The sequence below is a fragment of the Chelonoidis abingdonii genome, chromosome 11 (genome assembly GCF_003597395.2).
Source record: "Chelonoidis abingdonii isolate Lonesome George chromosome 11, CheloAbing_2.0, whole genome shotgun sequence".
NCBI lineage: Eukaryota > Metazoa > Chordata > Testudines > Testudinidae > Chelonoidis > Chelonoidis abingdonii.
Window position 1 is genome coordinate 36,893,395 of NC_133779.1, and position 27,303 is coordinate 36,920,697.

Sequence of the window (27,303 nt, forward strand, 5' to 3'; positions counted from 1 at the left end):
CTCTCTGGAGATCTCCCGTTCAAGTTCCAATGTGACCCACCCATCCTTGTGAAAAAGGACAGCCTGCTCATGGGGGAGCGAATGGCCACTGGGCACTGGATGGTGCCCCCACTGGAAAGAGAAGTGCAAGGGGTGGGGGGAAGAATTAAGAGTTAGGACAGTTTCTGAAATTCGTGGCCCTGCTTCTCAGCAGGTGTCATGCAGCATAGCTCTGCTGAATTCAACGGTGCAATGTCAGGTTTCCCCCTGCTGAAGATCTGGCCTCTAGAGATGTTTCTCCTATATGAAGAAACAGCGAGCGCAGGCAACAGTTCAGAAATGACAACCACACTTTTTCATCCGTGGCCCCTTCCCGCCGCTCAGCCTGCTGCTGACCCATAACCATCCCTCCCACCCCACGTCAGACCTGCCATTATGTGCCATGTGATCACACAGAGAGCAAGTAGACAGAAAGAGATAGCCGCCTGGGAAAGGAAGGTTTGGTGGAATGTCAATAAATCTGGCCAGTCCACGTAAAAAGTGCTGTCCTCCTGAAATTAAACACTGAATCCTGTGGGGTACATGACGCAGGCTTCTTATGCTCATGAGACAAGTAGTCAGAGAAGGCGCTTGGGGATATTGTGTTTGGAGTATCCATCTGTTTGTCTCCATATGTACCTTTCTATCAAAGTGTGCAGCTAATCTATCAAGCTGATCTCCAATGGTACCCTATGAGAATTATTATCTGCTGTGTCAGAGCTGACGGTAGCTGCAGTGGAGGGAGAGTAGATTGGTGAGCTAGCTGGGTCCTTTACCTCTGAGATCTATACTTATGTCATCATCTCTAAATCACTGTGGGATGCCAACTCCGTGGTGTCTCAGGGTCAGGCTCAGGCAACAGCTTGGCATGCATTGCCACACATACTCGCAACTCCTCCGTCAGTGTGGGTTCAACCTCTGGGGATAGGATCAGGGATGAGGGAAAGCTAACAGTGCCCCATGTCCCCCGTGAGCAGCAGGCCTTGAGAAGGAGCTGACTTTTGCCCTTACCCACACACACGTGCCCTGCAGCAATTTAGGGTGACTGCAGATAACGAGGCTAGTTCTGATCTCAGTGGTGGGTGGAGGCAGATAGTTGTGGTAAATGCAGAGACTGGAGTAGGAGCACTACCTGCCATCCATCTTGCTGGGCGTCTCTCCCCGTCTCCCTTCTCACCCTGACTATAGCTGGGTCACATCATTGGAAGTTTCCTTCTCGGTTTGTTGTTGTGGATCCCATCCTGTGCAGAGTCAGGTGGAAAATCCCCCACCATCCAGATTTACAGCCGAGAGGGGGAGGAAAACAGCTTGGGGTTCTAGGAGGGAAGCCGCTTGATATTCCCGCACATTGGGATTAGCAGCTCACTGGGGTGTGGGAGTGGGTAGGGAGGGTGTGTGGGGATTGGGGGGAACGCCCTCTTGGGCTCAGCCTCCTTTCACAGTTGAGACCTGGAAAACAGCAGAGGGGAAACGTCATAAACAGGCAGGCCCTACTGCCTGTGCTGTCTTTTTGTGTAATTGGCCTTTTCTCTTGTGTGCAAAGGGTGCTGGGGTGGGTAGGAAGGCTGCTTGATGGAGGTGGAAAAGCATGGGGCAGACCTGGTCCCTCAACACCATGATGCCAGCTTTTCCTCTGTGTTTCAGCTGCTTCCATTGTGACCCTGGGGCCTGGGGAAGTGTCTGCCTCTATTTTATGTGTGTGTGTGGGGAGGTTTTTTTCAGGACCCTGACAGGGCCTGATGTTGAGAGGTGCTGAGTACCCACAGCTCCAGGTGTAGTTAATGGATGTGGGGGTACGTGGCACCTCTGAAAATCAGGCCTTGGGTGTTTAAGTCAGGTGGCCCCAAAACAGTCATTACAAGGGAAATCTGGCCTTCGTTACTAAGCTGAGTTAGACTGTGTTCGATGGACACAGGCTTTCCCCAGGACTGTAACCCCCAGGTCTGGTGGCAGTATTATCTGTTAAGCACAGCTGTCAAGACCCTCAACACCTGTGGTCAATAAGGTTTGTACTGAATATTTGAGTACCTGATCTCCTGCTGGGACAGAATATCTGTGCAGGAAACCAGCTGAGAAGCTGCTGCAGAGGCCTTACCGAGATCGTTACACATATAAGCGTGATCATTTGTGTGCAGGACGGAAGACAGAGGGGTGTGGAGGGAGGAGTGAAGGGCCAGCATGGGGATTGGACACAGGTAGATCTAGAAGAAGGTGCTGCAGGGAAAGGGATCTCTACCACCTGAGCTAAAGAAGCCACTCCCGGAGCTGGTAGGAGTAGTAGGCTGTTATCCTCAGTGTGCACCAGCCACGAGAGAGGAATGCTATACACGCTTTATCAATGTGTTACACAAACATTGGTCACTGCTGCTCATGGCTCAAAATGGACAGTTTCTGCCCCACATTGCTCATCGTCTGGGAGATTGAATGACTGGGAGAGTGCTAGTTTGGAGGATGCAGAGGGATCTCCCTGCATAGAATCAAGATGTTGTCTGGTAAAAGGCCTGGAGAAAGGAGTGAGAGCAGGAAATGAACAAGGCACCGGAGCTGGCATGTTGGAGGGTTGAGGTCGGGGAGAACATGATGTGAGATGAGGTCCAAGGGGTAAGCTGGAGAGGGTCTATGTAGGGGCTTTAAGACATTAATGACCAAGGGGGGAGGGATAGCTCAGTGGTTTGAGCATTGGTCTGCTAAACCCAGGGTTGTGAATTCAATTGTTGAGGGGGTTACTTAGGGATCTAGGGCAAAAATCTGTCTGGGGATTGATCCTGCTTTGAGTAGGGAGTTGGACTAGATACCTCCTGAGGTCCTTTCCAACCCTGAGTCTCTATGAAAAGCATAATGAGGCAGAACTTGGTTGATTCCTGTGCCTTCCGCCCCCCCATGCTCGACTTCAGTGCTCCTTGCTGACTGGGGCAGATTGGTCTATTTCCTTCCCCCTGTCCCCTTTTCTGCAGCACCTCCTTGTAGATGTGCGAGCCTCACACCTATCTTGTCTGTCTAATCACCACGCTGGCTCGACATGGGAAATAATCAGAGGTCTCCTCCTTCACTGCTCCATCCTGGCCCCTCTCTCTCTTTCATCCCATGCTCATTTGTGTAGCAATATCTGTGAGGGCTTTCCTGCTGCATCTCAGCTGGTTTCCTGCACAGACGTTCAGTCCCAGCTGAATTTTAGGAAGCCCTTAGGTGCTCAGAGATGAGTGGGATGAGCGTGTTATAAATGTGTGGATAGATAGATACTTTGGAACTCCACTTCAAGCAGAGAAATTCCAGGCGGGGCTCAGCTTGTCTGAGTTTGGCTGCTAAAGCAAAGCTTGTTTAAAAGACTAGACAGAGATTAATGAAAGGCTTTTCATCTGCAAAACAAAAGGGTCCCTAGGCAAGCCTGCATCTAAAATGGTGCCAGCAAGATGAGATCAGAGCCCTGGACAAGTCCGCAGGGGCCATGCATGGATGTAATGCTCTGCTTGGCCTGTTACAGTTCAATTTAGGACGTAACTAAGTGCACCAAGAGAGAAGCTGCCATACTGTTTCGTTCCCCATTAGGAAGAGAAGGACAAAACGTGGCTCTGTGGTGAAGGAAGCTGAGAGACAGGTAATAAAGGATGGGTGAGTTACGTGGAGAAAGTGGGGGTGGGATCCACACAGATGGGCTGAGAATTGTGATCGCTGCTTTACAAAGAGGGAAAATAACTTGCTCAAAGCCAGAGGACTAGATGATGTCTAGCCCACTGCTCTCATGATGTCTAGTCTGCTGCTCTAACCACTAGACCACACTGGCTTCATCATTAGAGTCTCACTTTCCTGCCCTCCCCTCCTATAAGGTGAGGGGGGCAGGTCACAGTTCCTACCAGGGTTCTGCATCAGCCAGGAGTGCCCTGATCCTCCTCTGAATTTGCCTGTGCTTTCAAACAGTTGTCCCCAGGGTTTCCAGTAATCACAGCAAAACTAATGCAACCCTCCAGCTCCAAATGCCTTCCGTTAACCCTTTTATGCAAGGGCACAACTTCACTTCGCACCCCACAAACAATAATCCAGGTCCTTGAGTAAAAGAAACAATCCTTTTGCCATAGAGACACCTGAGGACAAGGGACCAAAATCAGCCCTGGCACAGCACCAGGACTAAAATTGGCCTGAGGAGTTAAAAATATCCCCTAAAATGGTGATGGAGTGAGACAAAGAACTTGAGAACAGCTACTCTGGAGAAGATGAATGGTCTGTCCATCAGTCCTAGCTCAGACAGAGGCCAGTATGCAGCATTCCTTTTTGCAAGCTCCCCCAAAGCCTTCCTGTATGGGCTTTTCCTGACTGGTCTTCATGTCCCACCTCAGCCTGCTTTGAATGAAGATATGAACTCAATGTCTCTTTGCAAGGAGAGTGTTGAGATCGGATCCCCTGACGCTGCTTATTTGTATCCACCCAGCGGAAGACAAAGGGGTTTTTGGCAAGCACTTTGATTCACAGCAGCGAATGCCATGTAGGGAGGAGGTAAATCTGATCCTTCAGTGGTCCCTGTATGGCGTCCCCTGACAGGAGAAACTTGGTCCAAAATCAGTCCTCAGAGAAGGCACAGCAGCCTCCTTTGCCCTGGTGGTCTTTATGCCTCCTTCTGGCCCCCTTGTGTCAGCCTGGCTGGTGTAAAGGAGCTGCAGGACAAAGGTGAACCAGACCCCCAGTGAACAGGCAAGTCAGTGCAATAGAGTCCAAAGTAACGTAGAACTACAAAGTGCAGGGTAACAGTTCATCTTCCCACTAACGTCAGCTGGAGTTGCACCTGAGCAACAACTGAGTGAGGACTTCAGGATTTGGCCTAATATTCACAGTTGTCACTTAGCCCCCCACTAAAAGGCAGTCACCTCTGGGATGGAACATGGCAGCTGTTCAACAGTTCCCTTTAGGATAAGGCGTGGACAGAGAATGTATCCAAATACGGTTGCAGTGGGTGGATTTTAGATAGCGGAAGGTAATTATGCCAACAGGAGTAACACTTGGTCTTGCCTGAAGAGCCATGAGATTTTGAATGATGACAAGTGCTCAGGGTTTCAATTTTATGTCTCGTCCAAAAGACAGGTGGGTTGAGGTCAGCTCATGGGAAGGTCTGTGTGAAAGTCAGAACTGCAGGGTTTCTGGGAGGTTCAGAACCGGAGCTTCTCTGAGGGAGCTAGGAAGGTAGTCAGGCAGTGGCTGGGGATTTACAGTGACTAAGGTAGGTACTTGAGGTGAGGATGCGGAGTGGTGCTGGCTAGTGCAGAAGTTCTCAACTTTTTTCTTTCTGAGGCCTCCTCGATATGCTGCAAAAACTACACAGTCCACTTGTACCACCACAACTGTTTTTCTGCATATAAAAGCCAGCGCCAGCATGAGGAAGCAGCAAGCAGGGCAGTTGCCCAGGGCTCCACGCCACAGGGGCTCCTGCAAAGCTAAGTTGCTCAGGCTTCAGCTTCAGCCCCAGGTGGCTCAGGGCCTCGACTTTCTGCCCTGGGCCCCAGCAAGTCTAATGCTTGCCCTGCTTGGTGAACCCCCAGGGGGTCCCGGACCCCTGGTTGAGAACTACTGGGCTAGTGGACTGAGACCAGACCTGGGAGTCAGGAGCTCCTGAATTCTAATCCCTGCTGCTCTTCCACTGACTTACTTAAGGGCTTTGGCCAACTCATTCATCCTCCTGTCACCATCTGGAACATGGGAATGATGCTTATACTGTAACAAACTGGCTACCTTATATGTCGGTGGCATCACTGCCCAATCCTGGTTAGGATCAGAGCCCTTCAGCTCTATAATAGGCCCCGTGCCACTAATAGAGATTCTCCTTTGCCTCAAGGCCTGTGGTTTTCAAAGGGCAGGAATTGAGTTCTCCTCCTGGTCGTGCCATGAGGTTGTGTGTGGCCACAGTGTGCAGCAGAGCAACAGCTGGGAAATTCGAGGGGGCCTGAATGTGACAGTGCATGCTACGTACCTCACATGAGTTTGTTAGAATTAGTTAATTGGCTAAATTCTGCTCTTACTTACTCTGGTGTAAATCTGGAACAACAATACCTGCAGTTGCTCCAGATTTTCATGAGTATGAATGAGAGCAGAGCTGGCTCCAGACTTTGTCAAGTGTCCAGAGAGATCACATGCAATTTGGCCTAGCGAATATTGGGGTTCTCTTCCTGGCTCTGACACGCTGTGTGACCTAGAGCAAGGCCGTGACCTCTGTTTCTCCTCCCACCCTTCGTCTTTCTTTTCTATTTAGCTTGTAATCTCTTTGGGGCCAGGGCTGTCTGTCTCTCTGGGTTTATCCAGCACAATGGGGCCCTGATCTTGGTTCGGGACTTTATGGTAATGCAAATAATAATCAGGTTGCTTGCTCGCTTCTGCAGATCCATGCATTGATTTAAAGTAGATTAATCCATGAGCTACCCTTGTACAGGATTTCTCTGTCCCACCCTGTTTTAGGAGAGCAGCACCTTGCACCTACAGAGGAGAAATTAAAACGTTAAGAGACAGTGAGAGAGGAAGCTTCCAATTTAGCCCAAGCTGCCTCTCTGCCTGTCCTCCATTACCCATCTCCTACCCTCCAACCCCACTAATGTTACCCTCCCGAATGTTTAAAGAGAGTTAATAAAAACAGGAGCCCTTTGTTGTCAGAAGGCCAGCCTCCGATCTAAAGCCATCTGAAGTGAAAATCCAGCTTTGGGACCTGGCGGGTGTGGGATGGCTCTTGGATCCAGCTAAGGTGCAGGGCCCCCTCTGGCTGCACAGCTGATGGGCCAGGGGATCAGCCTGACTTCACAAGAACAAAAAGCAGCTTTAGGGGGCTTTATCTGCCAAGCTCCCCTTGTGGAGCTTTGGCAAACTGGTCTGGAGTTAAAGAAATGTCTAGTTTGTGAAGAGGGAGGTCCTTTAGCAGAGCAGTGCAGGCTGTTCTCTATGTCTGCACGTCTGTATACGTGTACACACATCTAGATGGTGGGTATGTACTTCGGCACGTGTGTGCACACAAATGTAGGTTTGTGTGTATGTGTTTACTGATGTTTGTACACGCAAATTTGACTGTGCTCGTGGGTTTACATGTGTGTTTATATGCAGGTTTGCTGTTGCGGAGGTTGCATGGATGTATGTGCATGCAAGTATTTAGTGGCTTTCTCTGTGCACATTGTACAGTTTTACATGGACAGGTTTGACTGCATACACCTGCGCATACAAACATAACCCTATTCTACTTGCAGGTTCCTGATTTAGAGCAGTTTTCCTAAGAGCGTGGAGTGGAAACAGAGTGGATGATCCTAGAGACCAGATTTCTAATTGGCGGCTGTCCCTAAAATGAAAGCTCCCTTCATTCTCACCTTAAACATATGCCTTCAAACGTGGCTTTTTTCTTTCTTTCAGCAACAGAGAAATGGAGACTCTCCAGACAGACCCACCACTCAGTGAAACGCAGCACACAGGGGGACCCTGGCACAGAGAGTGGGTTTTTTCCCTGCCTAGCCTTAAAATCAGGGCAGTGAGTCCACTCTGCAGCTTTGCAAAATATAATAGGAATCACCCAATCCCTCCATTATTTTCTCCAGTGCGAGGAGTTCCTGTAATCACTCTTGGAGCTGACAGAAAGGTCATAGTGAGATCTGAAGCACAAGTGGCTGTAGGCAACGGGGAAAGAATTACATTTGCCTGGATCATGTCTGTGATTTGTTGCTGGCAATAGCTGTTTGGAGGGGAGGCAGGGCACAGGATGAGGGAGGTTTGGAATCCATTCTTCTTTTAAAAGAAAAACTGTAACAACACAGACCTTCTGCCACACCTGTCCCTTGTAAATCTCGCAGCACGGTTTACAAACAGAAATGAATCAAGCTTGATGGCTGCTTCCACAAAATGGGGAAACTGAAGCACAGATTGGCTAAGCGCCTCATCAAGTCAGGTAGAGAACCCAGAAGCCCTGACTCCCACCCCATCACTGGGCCAGGCTGCCTGTTAAGGATGGGGGTGGCCAGGTGGGACCGCTTAATGTCATTCTAAGGATAAGCGGATCATGTCCTTGGGGCTTGTGTTTTGTAGGGTGCCACTTGGGTGGGATAAAGCCTTCTTAGGGGTTTGCGGGCGGGAGAGAAAGCCCCTGTAAAGGGTCATGGGGGGAATAAGCCTCCTGTAGAGGTATCCGTCCTCTCGCCCCACAAATAAAACACTATGATACATGCCATGTGGTTCCACCTGGCGCACTCCTAAGGCAAATATTTGCCCCATCCCCAAGTGTCTCTCTCGCCCCCACCCCTTCTGGCTTCATTAGACCCAGTGTGCAGCAGCTCCTCTCTCTCCATTGCCCTCAATAGCAGCTCTCTTGTCTTGAAGGACAGCGCTGTGAAACAAGATTGCCACGGATTGGCTGAACGGTAATGAATATGCAGATTAACGGGGCCTAGGTGCTGTCCCATTGGTGAAAGGCTAATTGTTATGCAGATTAGCTTGGTCTGGCTCTTTCCCTATTTGCTGGAGGTTCCCATTTGGAGCTGCCCTATTGGTTGGAGGCTATTGAATATACGAATTTGGGGGCGCTGCTTTCGTGCCCATTGGTGGCAGGATAATAAATATGCAGATTAGTCGGTTTTGGCTGCTTTCCCATTGGCTGAAGCCTTATTAATATGCAGATCCTTGGCAGCCTCTGCTGCTCCATTGGCGGCGCTCGGGTGACGGAGGCGGCTGGACCCTGCAGTCTCTCCCGGGCCGGCGGAGCGGGGCGGACTGGGCAGCTCTGCTCGGAGCTGGAGGCTCCCGGGCCGATGGCTGGATGGTTATGGGGCCAGGCAGCCTCCCCCCGGCGGCTGTGGAGCGGCCCCGGGGGCCGCGGCGGCGGCCTCTGCTCAGCGTGGTGGTGCTGCTGGTGTCCGTGTGCCTGGCCCCGCCGTCCGCAGGTAGCGGGCGGGGCGGGCGGTGGAGCCTAGCGGTATGGGGATTACTGCGGGTGGGTGGGACGGGAATGAGTTGGGGCTGACTTGGGGCTGCTGGGGTGGGTGCTGGCGCTTGGGGCAGGCGGAGGGGGAAGGACGGGCTGGGGATGCTGTGGATGGTGGGGGCTTGTTTTGGGGTGTTGGGTGAGAGCTTGGCGCAGTGGAGGGGGAAACGGGGCCAGATGGGGATGCTGGGGGGTGGGGGGACTGGATTGGGGGTGGTGGAGGCTGGGCGGTGGAGGGTGGAGGGCCTTGGGCTGGGGCTGCTGGGGGTGGGGGACTCAGATTGGGGATGGGCAGAGCTGGGGCAGGTGGAGGGAGGACCTGTGGGCTGGCGATGCTGGGGTGGGGGATGATTGGGGTGGGCGAGCTGGGCATGGTGGGGTGGGGGCCGGTGGGAGGTGCTGGGCGACTGGGAGGGGGTGCAGGATTGATTAGGGGTGGGGGGCTGGATGGGGAGTGACGTGGGGAAAGGGGGACCGGGCTGGATGCTGGGGGCCCGGGGACTATGGGGGAAGCCGGTCGGAATGTTTGGGGTGGGGGGTGGGATGGGATGCTGGGGGGAAGGGGGGAGCTTGGCTGGGACGTCGGGGGGGGAGGGAGACCAGGTTGGGTGAGGTGGAGGGGCTGGACTTGGGATATGGTAGATGGTGGGAAGGGGGACTGGGCTTGGGAGATGCTGTCGTGGTGGGGAGCTGGTGGGACAGGTTATGGGGGAAAGGAACGGGGGACTGGGTGGGGAGGGTGCGTGAGGCTGGACGGGGCGATAGGTGGGTGGTAGGGGATGCCGGGGGGTGAGGAGAGCTGGACTGGGGCAGGTTGGGTGGGGATGAAAGGGGGACCCGGGTTGGGGAGGGTGAGGAGAACTGGACTGGGGCAGGTGGGGGGGATGGGGGACTCAGATTGGGGACGGTGGAGGGAGCTGGGCTGCGGAAGCTGGGGGGAGTTGGACTGAGGGGATCTGGGTTGGGGGAATGGGGGAGACGGACGGGGGATGCTGAGAGCTGGACAGGAGCAGGTGGCGAAGAGAAGGGGGAGCTGGAGTGGGGCAGCGAGAGGAAGGAGCTGGGGGCAGGGTAACTGGAGAGGAGCTGAGCTGGGGAGGAGGGGGTCAGAACTGGAATGGAAATTCAGGGTAGGGGCTGGGGGGTCAGCTGATGGGAACAGCCAGAGATGGGCTGAGGGAGTAAAGGGGGAGATGGGGTGCCCATGCCTTGGGTCAGGGGGTACCCAGGCAGGTGTCTCATTTGAGGGGCTGCAGGGAGCACCAGACCATGTGCCTTGGCTGCTGGGCCCCATGGGAGAAAGGGATCGCCCAGAGCACTTGCTTAGTGGGAGAGGATGAGGGCACCCCCAGTTGGCTGCCTCTTTTGGGGACCCCTCTGTCTGGGAGCTGGGATCCTTGCCGGGCACCCCTCGGTAGTGGCGGCATAGTTGGAAGCAGGGGTCCCAAAACACATGCCTTATTGGGGGGCAGTATGGGGGGCTGCAGGGTGTCTGAGTTGGGGGGCCGTTCTGTGGTGTGTGCTGAAGAGGAGCCTGGGTGCTCAGCTTAGTTGGCGGGCCCTCCTGTGTGTGCGTGGTGTTGGGGTGGACCAGCCTTTTCTGGGAGGTTTGTTTTTTCTATGAGGAGCGAACATGAAGCTCCTGCCAAAGCAAACAAGGCGGCTGCCTGGAGCACAGAGGCGCCTTTCTGCTGCCGGCGGGCCAGCCAGGGACAGCGGCCCAAGGAGGGCTGGGTCAGCTCCCTCTCCATCTCCTGGGCTGGGGACCCCTTCCCTGGCAGGGGCTGCACAGCGCTGTCCTCTCCATTGCCTGCTTTTCCAGACCCCCAGGCACTAACCAATAAAACCTCCCGGGACTCGAAGGTCCCACTGGGAGGTGGGAACTTTCCCAGCCCTCCCTGCTTTCTGTGCCCAATTCTGTTGCCCATGGGCATGTGAGCACAGCCATTCCTGGTAGGGAGAGGAATGATCCGCCTGATAACACTCCTGTCACGGGGGATTTCTGCTAGCTAAACATGAAATACAGCCCAGTAGGTACAGGGTTTGCACAAGATGTTCTTGCATCCTGTGTGAAGAACAATGATGTGGAAGTAGGACTGGGTCCTCCACCCTGCAGTCACTTTACCCCGCAGAGGGGGTGTGCGTGTGGAAGATGTGCTAACTTTGTTCTGTCAGAGCATTAAGGTTTGGTTTAAACCTAAAGTGAGAGGGGGAAATATGTTCTTAGTAGAGGTCATAGTATCTTTGTGACGCTGTCTAAGAACGTGTCGTTTTATAACAGATTTCAACTGTTTCCTCAGTTGCTGTAACTGGGAAAATCCCTAGGCCACTGGAGTGAAGTGTCTCTCTTTAGTATTGGTTTTTAAGCAAAAAACTGCACAAGGTGCTGAGCAGAGTCTTTAAAATACAATTAATTGTGGAAGCAGTCGAAGTGTAAACGAGGCATAAAGGTGGGGAATGCAGTGAATGACTCGCGTTCACTCCTAGCAGATTTCACATGTGGTGCAGAGCACTTAGGAAGGTGGATAATTATCCCTATTTTATAGATGGAGGGAAAAATCAAAAATATCAAATGTGCAGTAATTGGGGGGGGGGGGCGTCAGTTCTTCGATGCTCCGCTGGAGATGACCAGGGCCTGACTTCTGAGGTGCTGAGCACCCAATGCTGTTACTGAGTTCATTGGAAGTTAATGGGTGCTCAGCGTTTCGGAAAGTCAGGCTCCAGTTGGGCATCCAGAGTTAGTGGGTGATTTTGAAAACTTCAGTTTGAGTGATTCCCCCCCGCCCCCCCAAGAGCAGACAAGACAGTGGCAGAACTGGGAATAGAGCTCAGGAATCTTAACACCCATCCTCTGTCCACAATTCATTATTCCAATTGCCAAGAAGCCCAGCTATAGAAAATAACTTTTTTTCTTTTCCCTGAATAGAAGGGAGAGGGAGAACTGTTTTGTGCTTTAATGTAAAACCTAGCTAAACCTGTGACAGCAGTATGTTCACACATGGCTGTGAGATGCTTCCAGGGAGGTGGATATTGTGTTTAAGATCTGCAGCTAATCAGTACAGATTTGCATGCTGAGTCTAAAATTGCTGCATTGCTGATATCTGCCTCCGGGGAGGATACTGGATGAATTTAATAACTCACGTGTTTTGTCCTTTAACATTTGTGGGCTGGTTCAGGGTAGCAAACAGTGTAGCTTTGTGTGTATAAGAATACAACACAGTGCATTGATATTTCTGAATATATATAGGAAGAATAACAGTAGTCTAGACGTCTTGTAGATTGTTACAGATTTGACACAAAGTGGGTGGATATAAATCAGCCTTTCAAAATTCTGTTCACTTGAGGCTTGGAACTTTATTTTGAATAGCAAGTAAATCATCATTTTTTTTTTTCTTCTCTTCATAATGGTAAAAACAGGCAGTCGATCTTGTGACTTGGCTGGTAAATTTCAGTGATAGTTTTGCCACATTTGTATAGTACGTATATGAAATGCAAGTCATTGCGTTGCACTGCCTGATGCTGTCTTACGTATGTTTGTAGTACGTTGTAGCTTGTGTGACATCCATGTAATGCACAACACCTATTTTTCTACAGAAGTAACCCTGCTCCTTTATTTTCACTCTGTAACAATTTTTTTAACTGTGATTATTTTTTTGCTCTGCCTCACCTTAGAGAGAGGGGGATTTAGTTAATAAAAACCACAAGGAAATGCTGGTGATACTTAATTCTTGCTTAATTCTTGTCTGGCTCAGGAGTATTGTGATGGCCCTGGCTGGTAAAGTGCTTTGGAGATGGAGCGCTATCTTAAGTGCAAGGCGTTGATGAGTCACAACAGCCAATAGGTAGCATCTAGATCTCAGTCAAGCTGTCATGAAGAGTTTGGCCTCTGTGTTTTCTCTACCTATAGGACTTCTTTTTTAAGCCTCTGGACAGGAGCTTTCATTGCAGTGTCGGAAGGAGGGAAATATCCATCTTTATATGACTTGTGCTTAGGGCAGATCCTACCTTTCTAGTTGCTAGTTAGTGGGCGGATCATTGTCACCCATCAAACGCTTGCTATTGATCAGAATGACCTTTTCTCCTTGCAGTGCATGGCCAGCAGTGCCGAATCCAACGCTGCAACGCAGACTACGTGGCTGCCACATCTCCTAGCCATGCCTTGCCGGAAGAGACACTGCTGGACGTGGATTATTGCATTGCCTTGCGTGCATACTCCGTGTGCACCAGAAAGACAGCCAAATCCTGCCGGGGAGACCTGGTGTATCACTCCGCCGTCTTCCGAATCAAGGAACTCTTTACGCAGCACAACTGCTCCAGCGACGGGCCAACTTCCTCGGCGAAAGCCCCTGGGACACCGGACCCTCTGGTTTCAGAGCTGTGCAACTATGAGAGCCGATCTGGCTTTCAGAAGAAATTTGCCCACTGCGGATTATTTGGGGATCCTCATTTAAGGACCTTTAAAGATGAGTTTCAGACATGTAAAGTAGAAGGAGCTTGGCCGCTAATAGACAATCAGTACCTGTCGGTCCAGGTCACCAATGTCCCAGTTGTTCTGGGATCCAGCGCCACGGCCACCAGCAAGGTAATCAGACCACTTTTTAAAAAAACAAAACAAAAACCAAACCACCCCCCAACTCCCCACCCTTTAACTTAATAGCTTCTGTTAGGAGGGACTAAACTGCTGTGATCATCTGCTACCCCCTTGTGGTCATCGGAGGAAGTGAATTTCAGAGTGTCTATTTAGGAAACAGCCTCTGCTAAATGGGGGCTTAGAATTGTGTGTCTGTTCTGTACCTTTCTCGCAGGTCTGTCACGTTACCGTGGTCTTCTGTAATTACAGAACTGCGTTAGAGTCCGCATGGTGTCCTCCGACCCTGTGGGAGGTTGAGGGCCTGCCTCCATAGCAGGGCTGTGCAAACCTTCCGTGTGTAAGCGCCCCAAACCTGCTGAGTTTTGCGACAAACTCAAGACCGGTTACCAAACCTTCAGGCAAGCCTGGCTTAACTTCAGGGCTTTAAGTGAGGGACGGGAAAAGTGAATCTGTTTCCAGCTGAGTTTTTGTTTTGAGATCTCTAGAGTTGAACGAAGTCTAGAGAGGAGAGGCAGCGCATCTGTGAGCTGGAGCTGAGGAAGTGCGGGGGCTCTGTGTAGCCCCAAACCCTCTGTACAGTTCAGGTCTTGATGGTGAAAAATTTTTATTCCATCCTGGTTGGAGGCGGGCGGCTTTGGCAATACTCCAGGTGGAAGATTAAAAATCGTTGTTTAAAAACCCCTTGTCCTACATCCTTCTCCTACAGAAAGACAGTCAAGGACCTACTGGAAGGCAGAGAAATTGTGATTTGTGACAGATGTTGCTCATGCTTCTTAGTGTACCACTGGCAGCTGTTCAGATCTGCACTGATGAGCGCAGTAGCAGAACTGGACTAGAAGAGAGCCCCTGTCAGGACCCTCTTTCGGGTCATGCTGTAGGGTAGGACTCCGTTCTCAGCTCAGGCACTGACTTGGGATGTGAATATGGGCCTGTTAATCTGAGACCACACTTCTGTGAAGCTCTTTGAGATCCCCAGAGGAGAGATGGGCTCGGGACAAAGTATGATTGACTCCAGTGTCCTAGCTAAGATCCCTTCTTGATCGAAATTGGCTTTCATCTCCAACGCGGTGTGTGACTGCTCCGATTTTCTAGCTGCATCTGCAACAGTATCTGCTCTTTGCTACGATCTCCCAAAGCTTCAATATGAAAATCCCAACATCCACATTTTTCTGTCTTGCTTCTAGAAGTGTTAATTCGTGCATGTGGGTAGCGTTGGACTGACAACATGGCATACTGCAGCTTCCCTCTTTGATCTGATGGAAGGGTACGGCACCAACATTCACCACGCAAGCATCTTTCCCTGGCCTTGCAGGCTTCTCTGCCTGTCTGCGTGACTTAGAGCGCCAGCACCAGGGGCTGTGGCCATGGTGAATAGCCGGGTGTGGGAGGTGGCGGGTTTTGTGATGAGCAAACCAGCATTCTAGGAATAAAGCCATTCACTTGGGTCACGTGCTCTGCACGCGTCTGATGGTAACGACCTAAACTCTGCTCGCCAGTCTGGGATTAGACCCAGGCCTCGACCAGGGCTTCTCAACCTGTTTCTTTCTGAGCGCTCCCCCCCCCAAACATGGGATAAAAATTCCACGTCACAGCTGTGCCACAACTGGTTATAAAAAGCCAGGGCTGGCGTTAAGGGGGAGCAAGCAGGGCAGTTGCCCGCGGCCCCACACCATAGGCACCCGATGAAGCTAAGTTGTTCAGGCTTCTGCTTCAGGACTCCAGGCTCTGGGCTTCAGCCTTGGGCGGCAGGGCTTAGGCTTTCCGCCCTGAGGCCCAGCAAGTCTAACATTGGCCCTGCTTGTAGGGCCGGTGCAAGGATGTTTCACGCCTTAGGCGAAATTTCCACCTTGCACCCTCCCCCGTCCCCAAGCCCCTGCCCTGAGGCGCCCCTCCACCCCCTGTGGCAGCTCTCCCCCTCCGCCCTGAGGCACCCGCCCCTGCTGATTGGTGCCACAAGCCTGGAAGGCAGGAGAAGTGAAGCAGCCACAGCGTGCTAGGGGAGGAGGCGGGGCAGGGGTGAGCTGGGGCGGGGAGTTCCCCTGCATGTCTCCCCCTTGCCCCTTACTTGCTGCAGGTGGGCCTCCCCGCGCTCCCCTGCCCCAGCTCCAGCTCCCTCCACCTAAATGCCAGCGGCGACCGGGGCGGCCAAAGATCCAGCCACCGCGGTCGCTGCCAAAGAAAATGCTACCCCCAAATCCTAGCGCCCTAGAAGACCGCCTAGGTCGCCTAAATGGTTGCACCGGCCCTGCCTGCTTGGCGGACCCCCTGAAACCTGCTCACGGCCCCCCAGGGGGCCCCAAACTCCTGGTTGAGACCCACTGACCTAGAGGCTCCATCCCCCGTTTCCAATACGCCGAGGCCCTGCGCAGTAGTGTGTCAGGAGTCGGTAGCTTTATGCAGGAAGCGTCGCCTATTCCACAGACTAGACCAGCAGCTCTGAATTATGCTCCTCTGCATCTGTGGCTTCCCGGGCTCTCCAGCTACCTTTGCCCTGCCCTTGCAGTTTAACTGGAGGCTATTATCAGCCCCCTCTGGGGCGTGACTGACAAGCTGTTTTCAGTAGCACTGGCCGGGTTAAGCAGAGTGAAGCATTAGAGAGGGGTGTATCTTTACAACCCTTTATAAAGAGCCGTAGTGGCATGGAGATGCCTAACTCAGGGCCAAAATTGCCATTGGGTGGCAAGCTTCCTAGGAGGTAAGCACTGGTCTGCTCAGTCCAGCAACACCCAAATCCCTTTAAAATCAGCCCCTGTGTGCCTGGGACAAGTTTGACAGCAGTGCTGCATTTTACGCAATGTGTCCACTTGATTTTTTTTAAGGGAGGGGAGGAGGGATATTTCAGTGGTTTGAGCATTGGCCTGCTAACCCCAGGATTGTGAGTTCAGTCCTTGAGGGGCCGTTTAGGGATCTGGGGCAAAAATCTGCCTGGGGATTGGTCCTGCTCTGAGCAGGGTGTTGGACTAGATACCTCCTGAGGTCCCTTCCAACCCTGAGATTCTATTGTAAGTGCAATAGCTGTCGCTAGGCAGACAGGGAATGAGACGGGCAGCACTAGAGACACAGCAGTGATGCTCTCCTGGCTCCCAGCCCTGTGATCAGCCTGCTAGGCCACATTACCTCTCCATGTCTCCTGTCTGACAGGAAAATGAGCAGTTTGATCCTGCCTAGGCATCATTTCCCCCCTATACTGGACATACAGAGGGCAGACTAAGAGCTTCTCTTCCCTGTCTGTCTGTCTTTGGTCCAGCCAGTAGAACTCCCTGGCTCTTGGACACTGAGCGGCCTGCAGTGGCTATCTGTGATGCCACCTCCTTTTTCAATCCCTCTTCTGCCACGCCCACTTCCCTCACTTTCCTTCCCTTCTTTCAAGGTGGGGGCTTTTCTTGGCCACTGCTGCTTTAGTGCTTTTATCTCTACCTACCCCCGGTTGGTTTCTGCTTCCCTTTTCACAGATCTTCTCCTATTTGTATTCCCTTCCAGCCCCATCCTGCTGAGGCTCATGGCTGTTTCTCTGGTGCTCATTAAATGCCAGCTCTGCAGATGCTTCCACTTTCTGTTTGTCCCACTTGTTCTGCTTGCTGTGCCTCACCCATACCCTCTGTCCTGACCTCTCTTTGGCTCTCCTGCTGCCGGGGTGACGTGTATTTTGGTCTCAGGAAGGTACCTGCCATCCAGCTGAGCTTGCGAGCCTGGGGGACTCTGTTCTGTTTTGCAGCTCTGACCTCTGACCTGGGCAACCCCTTAGCTGCTCCTCTACTCGCCTCATGGCAGGGCCTCCTGCCAGTGCCACAACATTGAAGACTTGGTGTTGGGTGCTTGCTCAGAGGGGCTCCCCTCCTGTTTCCTCCTGGGTCTTCTCCAGTTGAGTGAAGCTAGGAGGTTCTTTTCCCCTCTGTGCTTCAGCTTCTTGGCGGTTGATTTAGATTAGGGGCTGTCCGCCTGCTTTAACAGGCCAAGCACCCTGCGTGGTCCCTGATATGCTCATTCTCCTTGTGGCTAGCACAGCTAAGAAAGGACGGGTGTTCATCGTCAAGGTTAATGCTCATCCAGCAGCCGCTGTTGCTCTGCTGCAGGGGAGCGTTGGAGGCAATTGCTCTGGAGTTGTAGGACAGGAGGGTAGGTCAGGACATGCTCCCTAGCAAAAGCCGTTGGAGGGGGGCAGCTGGATAGGTGGGCAGGCTGGGGCAGGGCTGTCATTCTCAGGTACCTCACTGAGGACTCTGTCTTTCCAACCCACCTTCCCTTCAATCTTGAGTCTCCGTCTCCCTTGCCACGTCTGCAGGGGTTGGCTCCCGGGAACTGGCAGTAGCAAGCAGGTGTGTGTGGGGGGATAAACCAGTTACAGTGCAGGGCTTAGTTACAGCCCCGATCTTTGTACGTCAGCTGCTCAGTTCTTCATGCTGCTGCTGGGGCTTTCTGTTCGTTAAGGACTGATTTCCCTTTGTGGGTGACCAAGGCCCTCGCCTACCTCCCCACCCCCAATCTCCTAGACTGCTTATTTCTGCCGCCCTGTGCATGGACATCCCCTCTTCTGCGGATTGTTTCAGCTGCACAGCCGGTAACAGGTGAATGTACACCAGAGAAGCCCCCTCTCCCCCGCACAAAGGGAGAGGAAAGAATGCTGCTTGGAGTAGCAGGAAGGAAGGATTCTCTCTAGTTTGGTTGGTCAGAGTCTCTGGAAACCATGAGCTGGGGATGGGTCTAGAACCAGGAGGAACTGCGGCTTGTGGTAGGCTTAGATTGTAAGTGCTTTGGGAGAGGACTGTAAGACCTTTGGGTCACACCAAAGGTCCATCTAGCCCAGTATCCTGTCTTCCAACAGTGGCCAGTGCCACATGCTCTGGAGGAAATGGACAGAACAGGACTGGCATTTTGTTCTGTTTGTGCAGAGCCTAGCACAGAAGGGTGCTGGCCCATGGTTGGCGTTCCTAGGTGCTATGGAGACATGAATAATAAGAGGTGGGGGCAGCAGCTTGGCACACCCCAGGTTGAGACTGTAGGCTGCCCCATGCTGGAGTTTGATCATGGTGTGCTGTACTGAAACCTTCAGGGCACTTGTCCTTACCTGCCTACTCCATGCGTAAGCCCTTTCGTTTTCAGTTTAAACTGATTTTTAATGATTTTTCACCCTACTTTTGTATCATTCAAATATATGCAAAATAACTGGTTTTGTTAGGAACATACGGTACATTGCATGAGATCTATGTATGAAGATAATACATTAGTCTGTGTGTATATGCAAATCTGCCTGTTGAAATAAGACTGTGTATTAGTCTAGAAGATACACACAATAAACAAACAGGCCTGCATGCAAGCTCTGAAGTGTGTGCGGATCTGAAGATACTGATGAATGTCATGCTTGCCACGTACACATCTCACAAGGAAGTATTTGCAAGTTTAAAAAAACAAAACAAAAACAGGAGAAAAGAATGAAATATGTGCAGCAAATGGTGTGGCCCAATTATTAAATGTAAATATTTATAGGCTAATATTACACGTCTGGTCTACGCTACAAACTTAGGTCGACATAAGCTGCATTAAGTCGATCTAATAATGTATGCGTCTACACTACCACATCCCTTCTGCTCACCTTAGTGGCCTGTAAAATCAACTTCTGTTCTCCACCTCCATGAGAGGCGTAGCGCTTAATTTGACAGCCAGAGGTCGACATGGCGTTGTGTAATTCGAATGAATTGGCCTCCAGGAGGTATCCCACAGTGCTCTGCTGTGACCGTTCTGGAGAGCACTTTCAACTCCACTGCACGTCACCCAGGTACACAGGAAACAGTTGCTCCCTTGTTTAAAGCCCCGGGAACTTTTGAATGTTCATTTCCTATTTGATCAGCTGGAGAGCTCGCTAGCACGGCTGATCATGGAGAATCAAGTCCGCAGACATGCTCCGGCATGGAGCACATAGGAGTTGGTGGATCTTATTGCTGGGTGGGGAAGAAGAATCTGTGCAGGCAGAGCTCCGATCCAGCAGAAGAAACGCTGACATCTGTGCCAATATCGCATGGGGAGAAGGGCTACATCAGGGACACACAGCAGTGCTGCGGGAAAGTAAAGGAGCTTCGGCAAACGTACCAGAAGATAAGGAAGGTGAACAGCTGTTCTGGTTTTGCCCCACAGACATGCCGCTTCTATGAGGAGCTGCATGCAATTCTTGGCGGCGACGCCATCACTCCCCAAAATGTTCCATGGATACTTGCCAGGAGCCATGGGCGACCTCGAGCAACGACGAGGAGGTGGAGAAGGTGAGGCAGGCAAGCAGAAGATCCATTTTCCCCGACAGCTAAGAACTCTTTTTAACCCTGGAGCCCATCCCTTCACAGGACCAGTTGGCAGCGGAGCCGGATGCCGGGAAAGGCACCTCTGGTGAGTCCACATTTCCAGTCAAACTGAAGGGGTTACATGCTATTATATTATGTTTAATCTGAACAAAAAAGTAGGTGTAGTGGATGTCAGTGGCCACTCCAGCTACACCGAGGGTGCTCTCCGAAACAGACGGTTTGTGTGCATGTGGTTGACCTGGGAATCCTCCATGGAGATCTCGAGGAAGCTTTCATGGAGGTACTCTGCAATCCTTTACAGAAGGTTTCAGGGAAGGGCTGCCTTTTTGCATTCACCATGGTAGGACACTTTCCCGTGCCACTCCAGTATTAACTCTGCTGGGATCGTTGCGGCACACGGCATGGCAGAATAAGGACCAGGTCTGTCCCCAGACGCTTGCTGCATCTGCTCCCTTGTCGCCTCTGTTACCGTCAGGAGAGTGATATCGCACAGGGTCACCTAGGGGAAACGGGGGAAGCTTTCAATGCTAGCTCTTAAACCACAAATAATTCAGCAAGAAATCCACCACCTGTTGGGTGAAATATGGGTCTCACAACCAGGCTTTCCCAAACGTGCCGTGGTTGTGGTTGGAAGGGATCACCAGGTATTGCAAGCAGCATGGGGGGAAGGGAACAGCGAGGGTGGCGGCTTCTTGTTTGTCTCCCTTCCGCCCAACCCAGTATCACTTTTGCTAAAAAAAAAAAAAAAATACAAACTATTTGGGGGGGCTTTACCCTGGTGCCTGTCTTCAAGCACCATCCAGGTTGCAAGGAGAAAGAGGGCTTTTCTCAAGTTCCAGCCTGTGATCCCAAGGATATCCTCACAAAAGCAGCAGCACAAGGCCTCTCGCCCATGCCTCGTGGCCATACTCACCCAAGCTGGAGCAGCAAACTGACACTTGCAATAGCCAGAAGTTGTGATTACGTTGTGGCTTGCAGTGAAATGCATTGATGGGTGGGGTTTTTTAATTTAAAGACAAAAACATCCAGCTTGCCCCAGAAACAATGTAAGCACCGTCAATGCTACCCTTGTGCTTTGCTGCAGAAACCTTGTCTGTCGGTGCATCCTCCACACCGGGACAGAGACTTTGCCAGGTTAGAAGGCAGAAAAAGAAGACTCAGGAGGATGTGTTCAATGCACGCCTCTGAGAGACAAGATGGAGCTCAGTGCAATCCTCCATGCTCTGTCTGAAAACCTGGACCTGAACAGGGAGGACAGGAGAGCATACAGGGATGCAGGAAGAGATCGTGTGGATTATGAATGAGCAGTCAGACATGTTGAGGTTCATGAAAGGCAGCTGGATGCGAGAGTCCCACTGCAGCCAGTTCTAAACCTGCTGCCATCATTGCCCAATTCTACATCCTCCTCCTCCTCCCCCAAACGTCCTTTTAGGTATGTGCATATGGGGTGTTCTGTATCCCTTGCACTCAACACCAGAGAAGGGTACAAGGACCAGAAGGTGCCCAGTCCCACACCTTTAATTGTTGCAGTGCATCTGTAAGCAAGCTTTCCTTGTTTCTCCCCCCACAGTGTTATCAGCCCTTCTGCCCGACGTTATCTTTCTTTTCTTTGCTGTCTCTGTATGTTTGTAGCATAATAAAACTTAACGGATTGAGGAGAAAAGGCTCTTTATTCATTCAACACATGGTGGTTGATGGGAGTGGAGTTTAAAGGGGAGAAAATGCAAGGAAGAGGACAGCTTGGTAAGGAACAACACAGATAAGTCTCATGTTACTCTGGCTTGTTACTGAAACTGGTTTTCAAAGCCTCACAGAGACGCAGAGCCCCTTGATGTGCTGTTCTGATTGCCCTGGTGTCTGGCTGCTCAAAACTGGCTGCCACATGATTTGCCTCACCTCCCACCCTGGCAGAAACTTTTCTCCCTTTGTTTCACAGATATTGCTGTCTGTTGTGTGCTCCATAATAACAATGGGGATATTGCTTTCACTGAGGTCTAATCTAGTAAGCAAACAGCGCCAGCAACCTTTTAAATGTCCAAAGGTATGTTTCACCACCATTCTGCATTTGCTCAGTCTGTGGTTGAACTGGTCCTTACTGCTGTCCAGGGTGCTGGTATGCAGCTTCATGAGCCATGGAAGCAAGGAGTAGGCTGGGTCTCCCAGGTTCATAATTGACATTTCAACATCACCAATGGTTATTTTGCAGTCTGGACAGAGTCCCTGCTTTCAGCTTTCTGAACAGGCCTGTGTTCCTAAAGATGTGTCTGTGTCATGCACCCTTCCCGACCATCCCTTGTTGATGTCGGTGAAACAGCCCCTGTGATCCACCAGCGCTGGCAACACTATTAAGAAGTACCCCTTTCTGGGTTATTTACTCTTTTTGGCAAGGTGGTCTGGTGCCAAGATAGAACGCATATCCCTATCACTCCACCGCAGTTAGGGAACCCCTTTGTCACAAAACCATCCACTATGTCCTCCAAGTTGCCCAGAATCACTACCCTTCTTAGCAGAAGTCTGTTAATGATCCTGCAACCTTGGATCACAACAGATCCCTTGTTAGATTTATTCACTCCAAATCGGTTCTCTACTGACCAGTAGCAGTCTGGCATTGCAAGCTTCCATGGACCTATTGCCAGTCGCTTCTCCGCTGTTAGAGCACCTCTCATTTTGCTATTGCTGCGTTTCAGGGCTGTGGAATGCTCTTCCTGGGAAGTGGCCTTATGCATTCGAAAGTTCTGCAGCCCTGCTTGTCATCTCATAGCTGCATAACCATGCAGTCCCACCAGGCAGTGCTTGTTTCTCAGGCTCAGAAACGGTGCTCAGCCGTGTCAAGGTGATGTGTGACTGTCACCAGCAACTGTGAATTGCTTCATTCTGCCTTCCAGCAGGGTTGTTCTGTGTGGTGGCTGTGTAAATACTGCAGGAACAGCAGAGTACAGAACAGAGTACAGCGTACCAGCGTCCATGCTTATCATGCTATGGTGTCCGCAAGGATAACCCAGGCTCACGAAAGAAGATGCAAAAAAGGCTTGGCTTGTTTGCTATTGATTTCAGGGAGGGAAGGAGGTAAGTGCATCATGGGAAGCTAATGTGATGTCCCCTTAACCACCTGTGCCAATGTTTTGATCCCATAAGGCATTGCAAACCCAACCCAAAATTCCACTTGGCTATGTGCACTGAGGCATAGCTACCCACGATGCAGTGCTCCATGCCTCGATGCAAGCCCTGCTTGCGAGGATGCACTCTGCCGACATAATGAACGTTGTGTGGACACGCAAGAATGACTTACTTCAAGCGAAGGCTTAATGTCGACTACCATGAAGTCAACGTAACTTTGTAGTGTTGACATGGCCTTAGTCTACTGCAGTAAGCTGTTTATTCAACTGACAAGTTTTAGGTGGGGATTAGAGACGTACTGTTTTCTTACACACAGAGGTGGCATTGAGTTTTCAGTTCTTTTTTTAGTTCTGCAGCAAAGCACATTGATGAACAGAATTCAAAGCCTTAATCTGCTGGATACTTTCCACCTCCCTGTCTTTCAGCCCACCAAAATAAACCCTGATATTTACCCAGGACAATTATTAATAGATTTTCACCTGTTTTTGTGGTGGTGGTAATAAACACTGCTCCATTCCCGAGAAAAATTAAATAACATAAAAATGGAAAATGAAGGGCCCCACCTATGCGCTGGGCCTTGTTCAGAGACGATCCTGTCCCGTAGCACGTAGCCGGCTGGCGCCTGGCTTCCCTTGCCACCAGCCAAGGGCACGGTGCTGATGGCCTCTATGCGCTGGGCCTTGTTCAGAGACAACCCTGTCCCGTAGCACGTATCCGGCTGGCGCCTGGCTTCCCTTGCTACCAGACAAGGACACGGTGCTGATGGCCTCTTGTCGCCTAAGTTTAAACCTGTTCAGGAACCTTGAAACAACTGCTGTCCCTAGCGAGGCCAGGGATGGCCTCACTGAACACTGATGGTCTCTAACCATGAGAGAGGCACAGCAGAGTTTGGGAAGGTCCCTTCCCCACACCACACTGTTGGCTGGGATAGCCTAGCTCAGGTCAGCATCTGCCCACACATAGCCCTTCTGCTGAGTGTGCCCTTGTGAATGCTCTTGAGGCTGTGTGGCCATCTGCCAACCCGGCTGACTTCCTGGTGGTTACCAAAAGCGATGTCGGGTCTGACAGTGGATGAGGTTGGAGTTAGAAGCAACGATGAACTTAGCTCTCCCTGTGCTCTGTGTCCTGGCAGCTGGATGTGCCAGCGGAGGGTTGTGGGGACCAGAGAAGAGCTGCAGCTATGGACAGCTCGTTAAGGTTGTGTGGCCAGTGGCCTCAGGGATCCGGCTGCCAGGTTTGAAACTACTTGAGGCAAGGTGCCTCTAGCAGAAAAGATATTCTGGGGGGCTCTGGGTTCCTCATGACCCACCCCGGCGGGTTTTGGAGCACAGTGGGACAGGTAAGCTTCAGCTCTAGTGGAATGTGTCACTGGGAAGTAGAGAATAGATGGCTTAGGGCAGAGGTCCCCAAAGTGTGGGGGGATGGATGAATGTTTGGGGGAGCACAGCTGGGGACCAGGCCCCATGGGGGATGGGAAGGGAGCGCCACCCAGCTCTGCTCCTGGCCCCAGACCAAGATGCAGACCCTGCTGCTGGCCCCTGCAGCCAGCCCCGCACCAAGTGTCCCCCGCAATAGCTCCACACTCAGGGCTCTGTGCCCAGCCTCGACCCCCTTACCCTGTCCACGTCCCCCCTTCCCGGAGCCGTGACCCCGCTCCCGGCCCTGGCTCCCTGATCCTCGTCAGGTGGGAGGCACTGGAGTGGGAGAGAGGAAGGAGCTGAGCGGTGGGGCCCACTGGTGGGTGCTGAGCACCCACTTTTTTTCTTTTTTTCCCGTGGGTGCTCCAGCCTGGACCACCCATGGAGTCAGCGCCTCTCCCCAAAGCCTCTTTGCGAGCTACTGTGTCACCCGGTGCCTTTCCCTAGTGGACACAGCTGCGGCGGGAGGTGGGGACCAGGCTGCGTTTTCACCAGGCTGATCTTGTTGCTTTCCGTCTCCCCTGCAGATCACGCTGATCTTTAAGAGTTACCAGGGCTGCACAGAGCAGAAGGTTTATCAGGCGACCACAGAGGACCTGCCACTGGCGTTCAGTGACGGCACAAGAACCGGAGGGTGGCAGGAGGGAGCCAGCAGCCTACGCATCCTGGAAAAGCCGGACGCCGGCCAGGTGGAGATCCAGGCCAGCTACATCGGCAGCACTGTCATCATCCGCCAAGTGGGCCGCTACCTCACCTTCGCCATCCGTGTGCCGGAGGAGAGCCTGAACCTCTCGGAGGAGAGCACCGGCCTCCAGCTCTGTCTGCACGGCTGCCCAAAGAATGAACTGATCCAGGAGCATAGGCTGAGCCTGGGGAGCTCCAGCCCCCTCTGGCCCAGCTCCCGCCGAGCCTACACGGTCGAAATGGCCACCGAGCAGTGTCGCCACATCCTGCAGGTGGAGGACGTGTATTTCCAGTCCTGCGTCTTTGACTTGCTCACCACGGGGGACCCCGAGTTCTCCATGGCTGCTTATGGGGCCTTGGAAGACTTGAAGGCCTTGTACCCCAGCAGACTCAAGTTGCATACGGTCTCCAATACTATTAACGTGGCCACTGGCGCTCCGGGGCCTGGGCAGCCTGCTGCCTCATTAGTCTGGTGCGGTCTTGCCTTCCTAAAGCTGTTCTGGTGCTGCTAATGAGTGCGGACATTTTGTCAGTATCTGGCCCCCATATAGGAAGAGAGAAGCCCCTGGCACCTCCCAATCTTGGAGCAGAATGAAGGGTCCAAATTCTTCTCCACCAAGCTGGGCTGCTTGGTCCAGCTGACTCCCCCTCTCCTCTCTGTTGCTAACTGAAGACAAAGTGCGGCTTGCTCAGATGTTCTGGTCTCCACTGAATCCCATAAACTACAGCTGCACCCCTGCCCTGGGAGCAAGAGTCGGGGACGAGCGTTGGCTCTTGCTTTGCCAGGGCTACTGCTTTGTAGGTTGGCCAGACTCTCAACTGCCTCAGGAGACTACGCCATGAAACCTGGCTCCTTTCCAATGCCCCCGAGGAAAGCTGCTGGTTTGAGCAGAAAGGGGCAGCGGGAGCCCTCGCACTGTTCCTCCTGCAGAGCCGTCTAACCTGTGAAATGGTCACGATAGCCTGTCGTAGCAGCCCCACCCCAGACACACACGCCTCGTGGCTTCAACTAGTCCGAGCCCAGACAGAGCCCGTCATGGATTTGGGAGCAGCTGAGCCTGAAGAAACAGCTTCTCTTATTATCATTGCTAAGATGTGTAGATTTGTGCTCTCCAGCCTGTAAATGTGTCTGTACGTTCTGTACAACTGGTGTTCCTCCACGCTGCTGTTTTTTGTGGACTTCATAAACCTCCCCCTCAACCAGCTGTTAATAGCATTTTAATCTCTATTTTAATTAAACCGCTGTTTTTTAAAGTATCCGTGGTCTTGTGCCTGTGTGCAGGGAAGGAGTCAAAGTGCCTGAGCCTTCAGCCTGATCCCCGGTGTGCTCATATGCAAGGGCTGCTGGTCCCTCAGGGTAAAGACGTAGATGAAATGCCCTCTGCAACAAATGGTACAAGAAGAAAGGCGGAGTGAGAGCTTCCCTTCTCCGCAGGAACCAGCCTCCGCGCTTGGAACCTGGTCCTTCATCAGAGGCCTTTACCAGCCCCAAGCCCAGTTTTCCTGTCTGCCGGCAGGTCACTCTGTACCCTGCAGCGTGATCTTGGCTAGGCTATGCAGATGCCGGGGCTCAAGCTGCATTGGCGACGTACCTGCAGTAGCACCGCACAAGCGCGTGCACCAAAAATAGCAGGGGTGGCGAGAGGGGCTGCCTGGTCTTGAGCAGGATCTGATGGGGGCAGGGGGGGGTGCGGAGTGTGGCTCACCCCTCCTGCCATTGCGCTGGGCTCTCCCTTGCTGCCCCACCTCCAGCCTAAGGTAGGTTTTGCTAGGTGAGCTGGCCTTGGAATGAAGCGCACCGACCCCAAGCTGCTCTGCTGCAGCAGGCAGCGGGTTGCTTCCATTTGCTCGCCTCCTCTTGCAGCCCCTTTTCCTCTGCTTCAGCCTGGGTCTGCAGCCTTAGAGCTGTGTCTGCGGGTCTGTGTGAGAACATCTTGCTCGAGCCGGTGGGTGGAGTATTGTACCGTGCTGCACTTCAGGTCTCCGATCTCCACTCTCCCTCCCTTTTCACTTTGATTTTATTCAATAGAGAAATCGTCCTGTTCTAGAACATGCAAGAGCAGAGCTGGGGCTTGACCTGGACAGGATGGGATGGGACAAGCGTCCAGCCACTCTTGGCAATAATTCTTTGCCTGAGGGCCTCCCTGGTGCTTCATACCCAAATCCTCAGTCTCCCCTATGAGCTCGGTGACCATTGCAGTAAACAAAGGCAGGTGGATGTGCGATAACTGACCAGTGCATCCGGTGGCCCATTAGCCA

At 52.2% G+C, this 27,303-nt stretch overlaps 1 protein-coding gene across 1 annotated transcript; it reads left to right on the forward strand.

The window, feature by feature from the left end:
• The first annotated feature begins 8,711 nt into the window (after positions 1 to 8,711).
• Positions 8,712 to 25,860, forward strand: LOC116823811 (repulsive guidance molecule A-like). Its single transcript, XM_032778707.2, has 3 exons — positions 8,712 to 8,903; positions 13,033 to 13,526; positions 24,888 to 25,860. Exons 1-3 carry the CDS (start codon positions 8,780 to 8,782, stop codon positions 25,554 to 25,556), a joined length of 1,287 nt encoding a protein of 428 aa, XP_032634598.1. The 5' UTR covers positions 8,712 to 8,779; the 3' UTR covers positions 25,557 to 25,860.
• Positions 25,861 to 27,303: the final 1,443 nt, after the last annotated feature.

Coding starts and splice junctions, on each gene's coding strand:
- LOC116823811 (XM_032778707.2), top strand. CDS start 8,780: ATGGTTATGGGGCCAGGCAGCCTCCCCCCGGCGGCTGTGGAGCGGCCC. Junction 8,904..13,032: donor CCTGGCCCCGCCGTCCGCAG/GTAGCGGGCGGG, acceptor TTCTCCTTGCAG/TGCATGGCCAGCAGTGCCGA. Junction 13,527..24,887: donor GCGCCACGGCCACCAGCAAG/GTAATCAGACCA, acceptor TCTCCCCTGCAG/ATCACGCTGATCTTTAAGAG.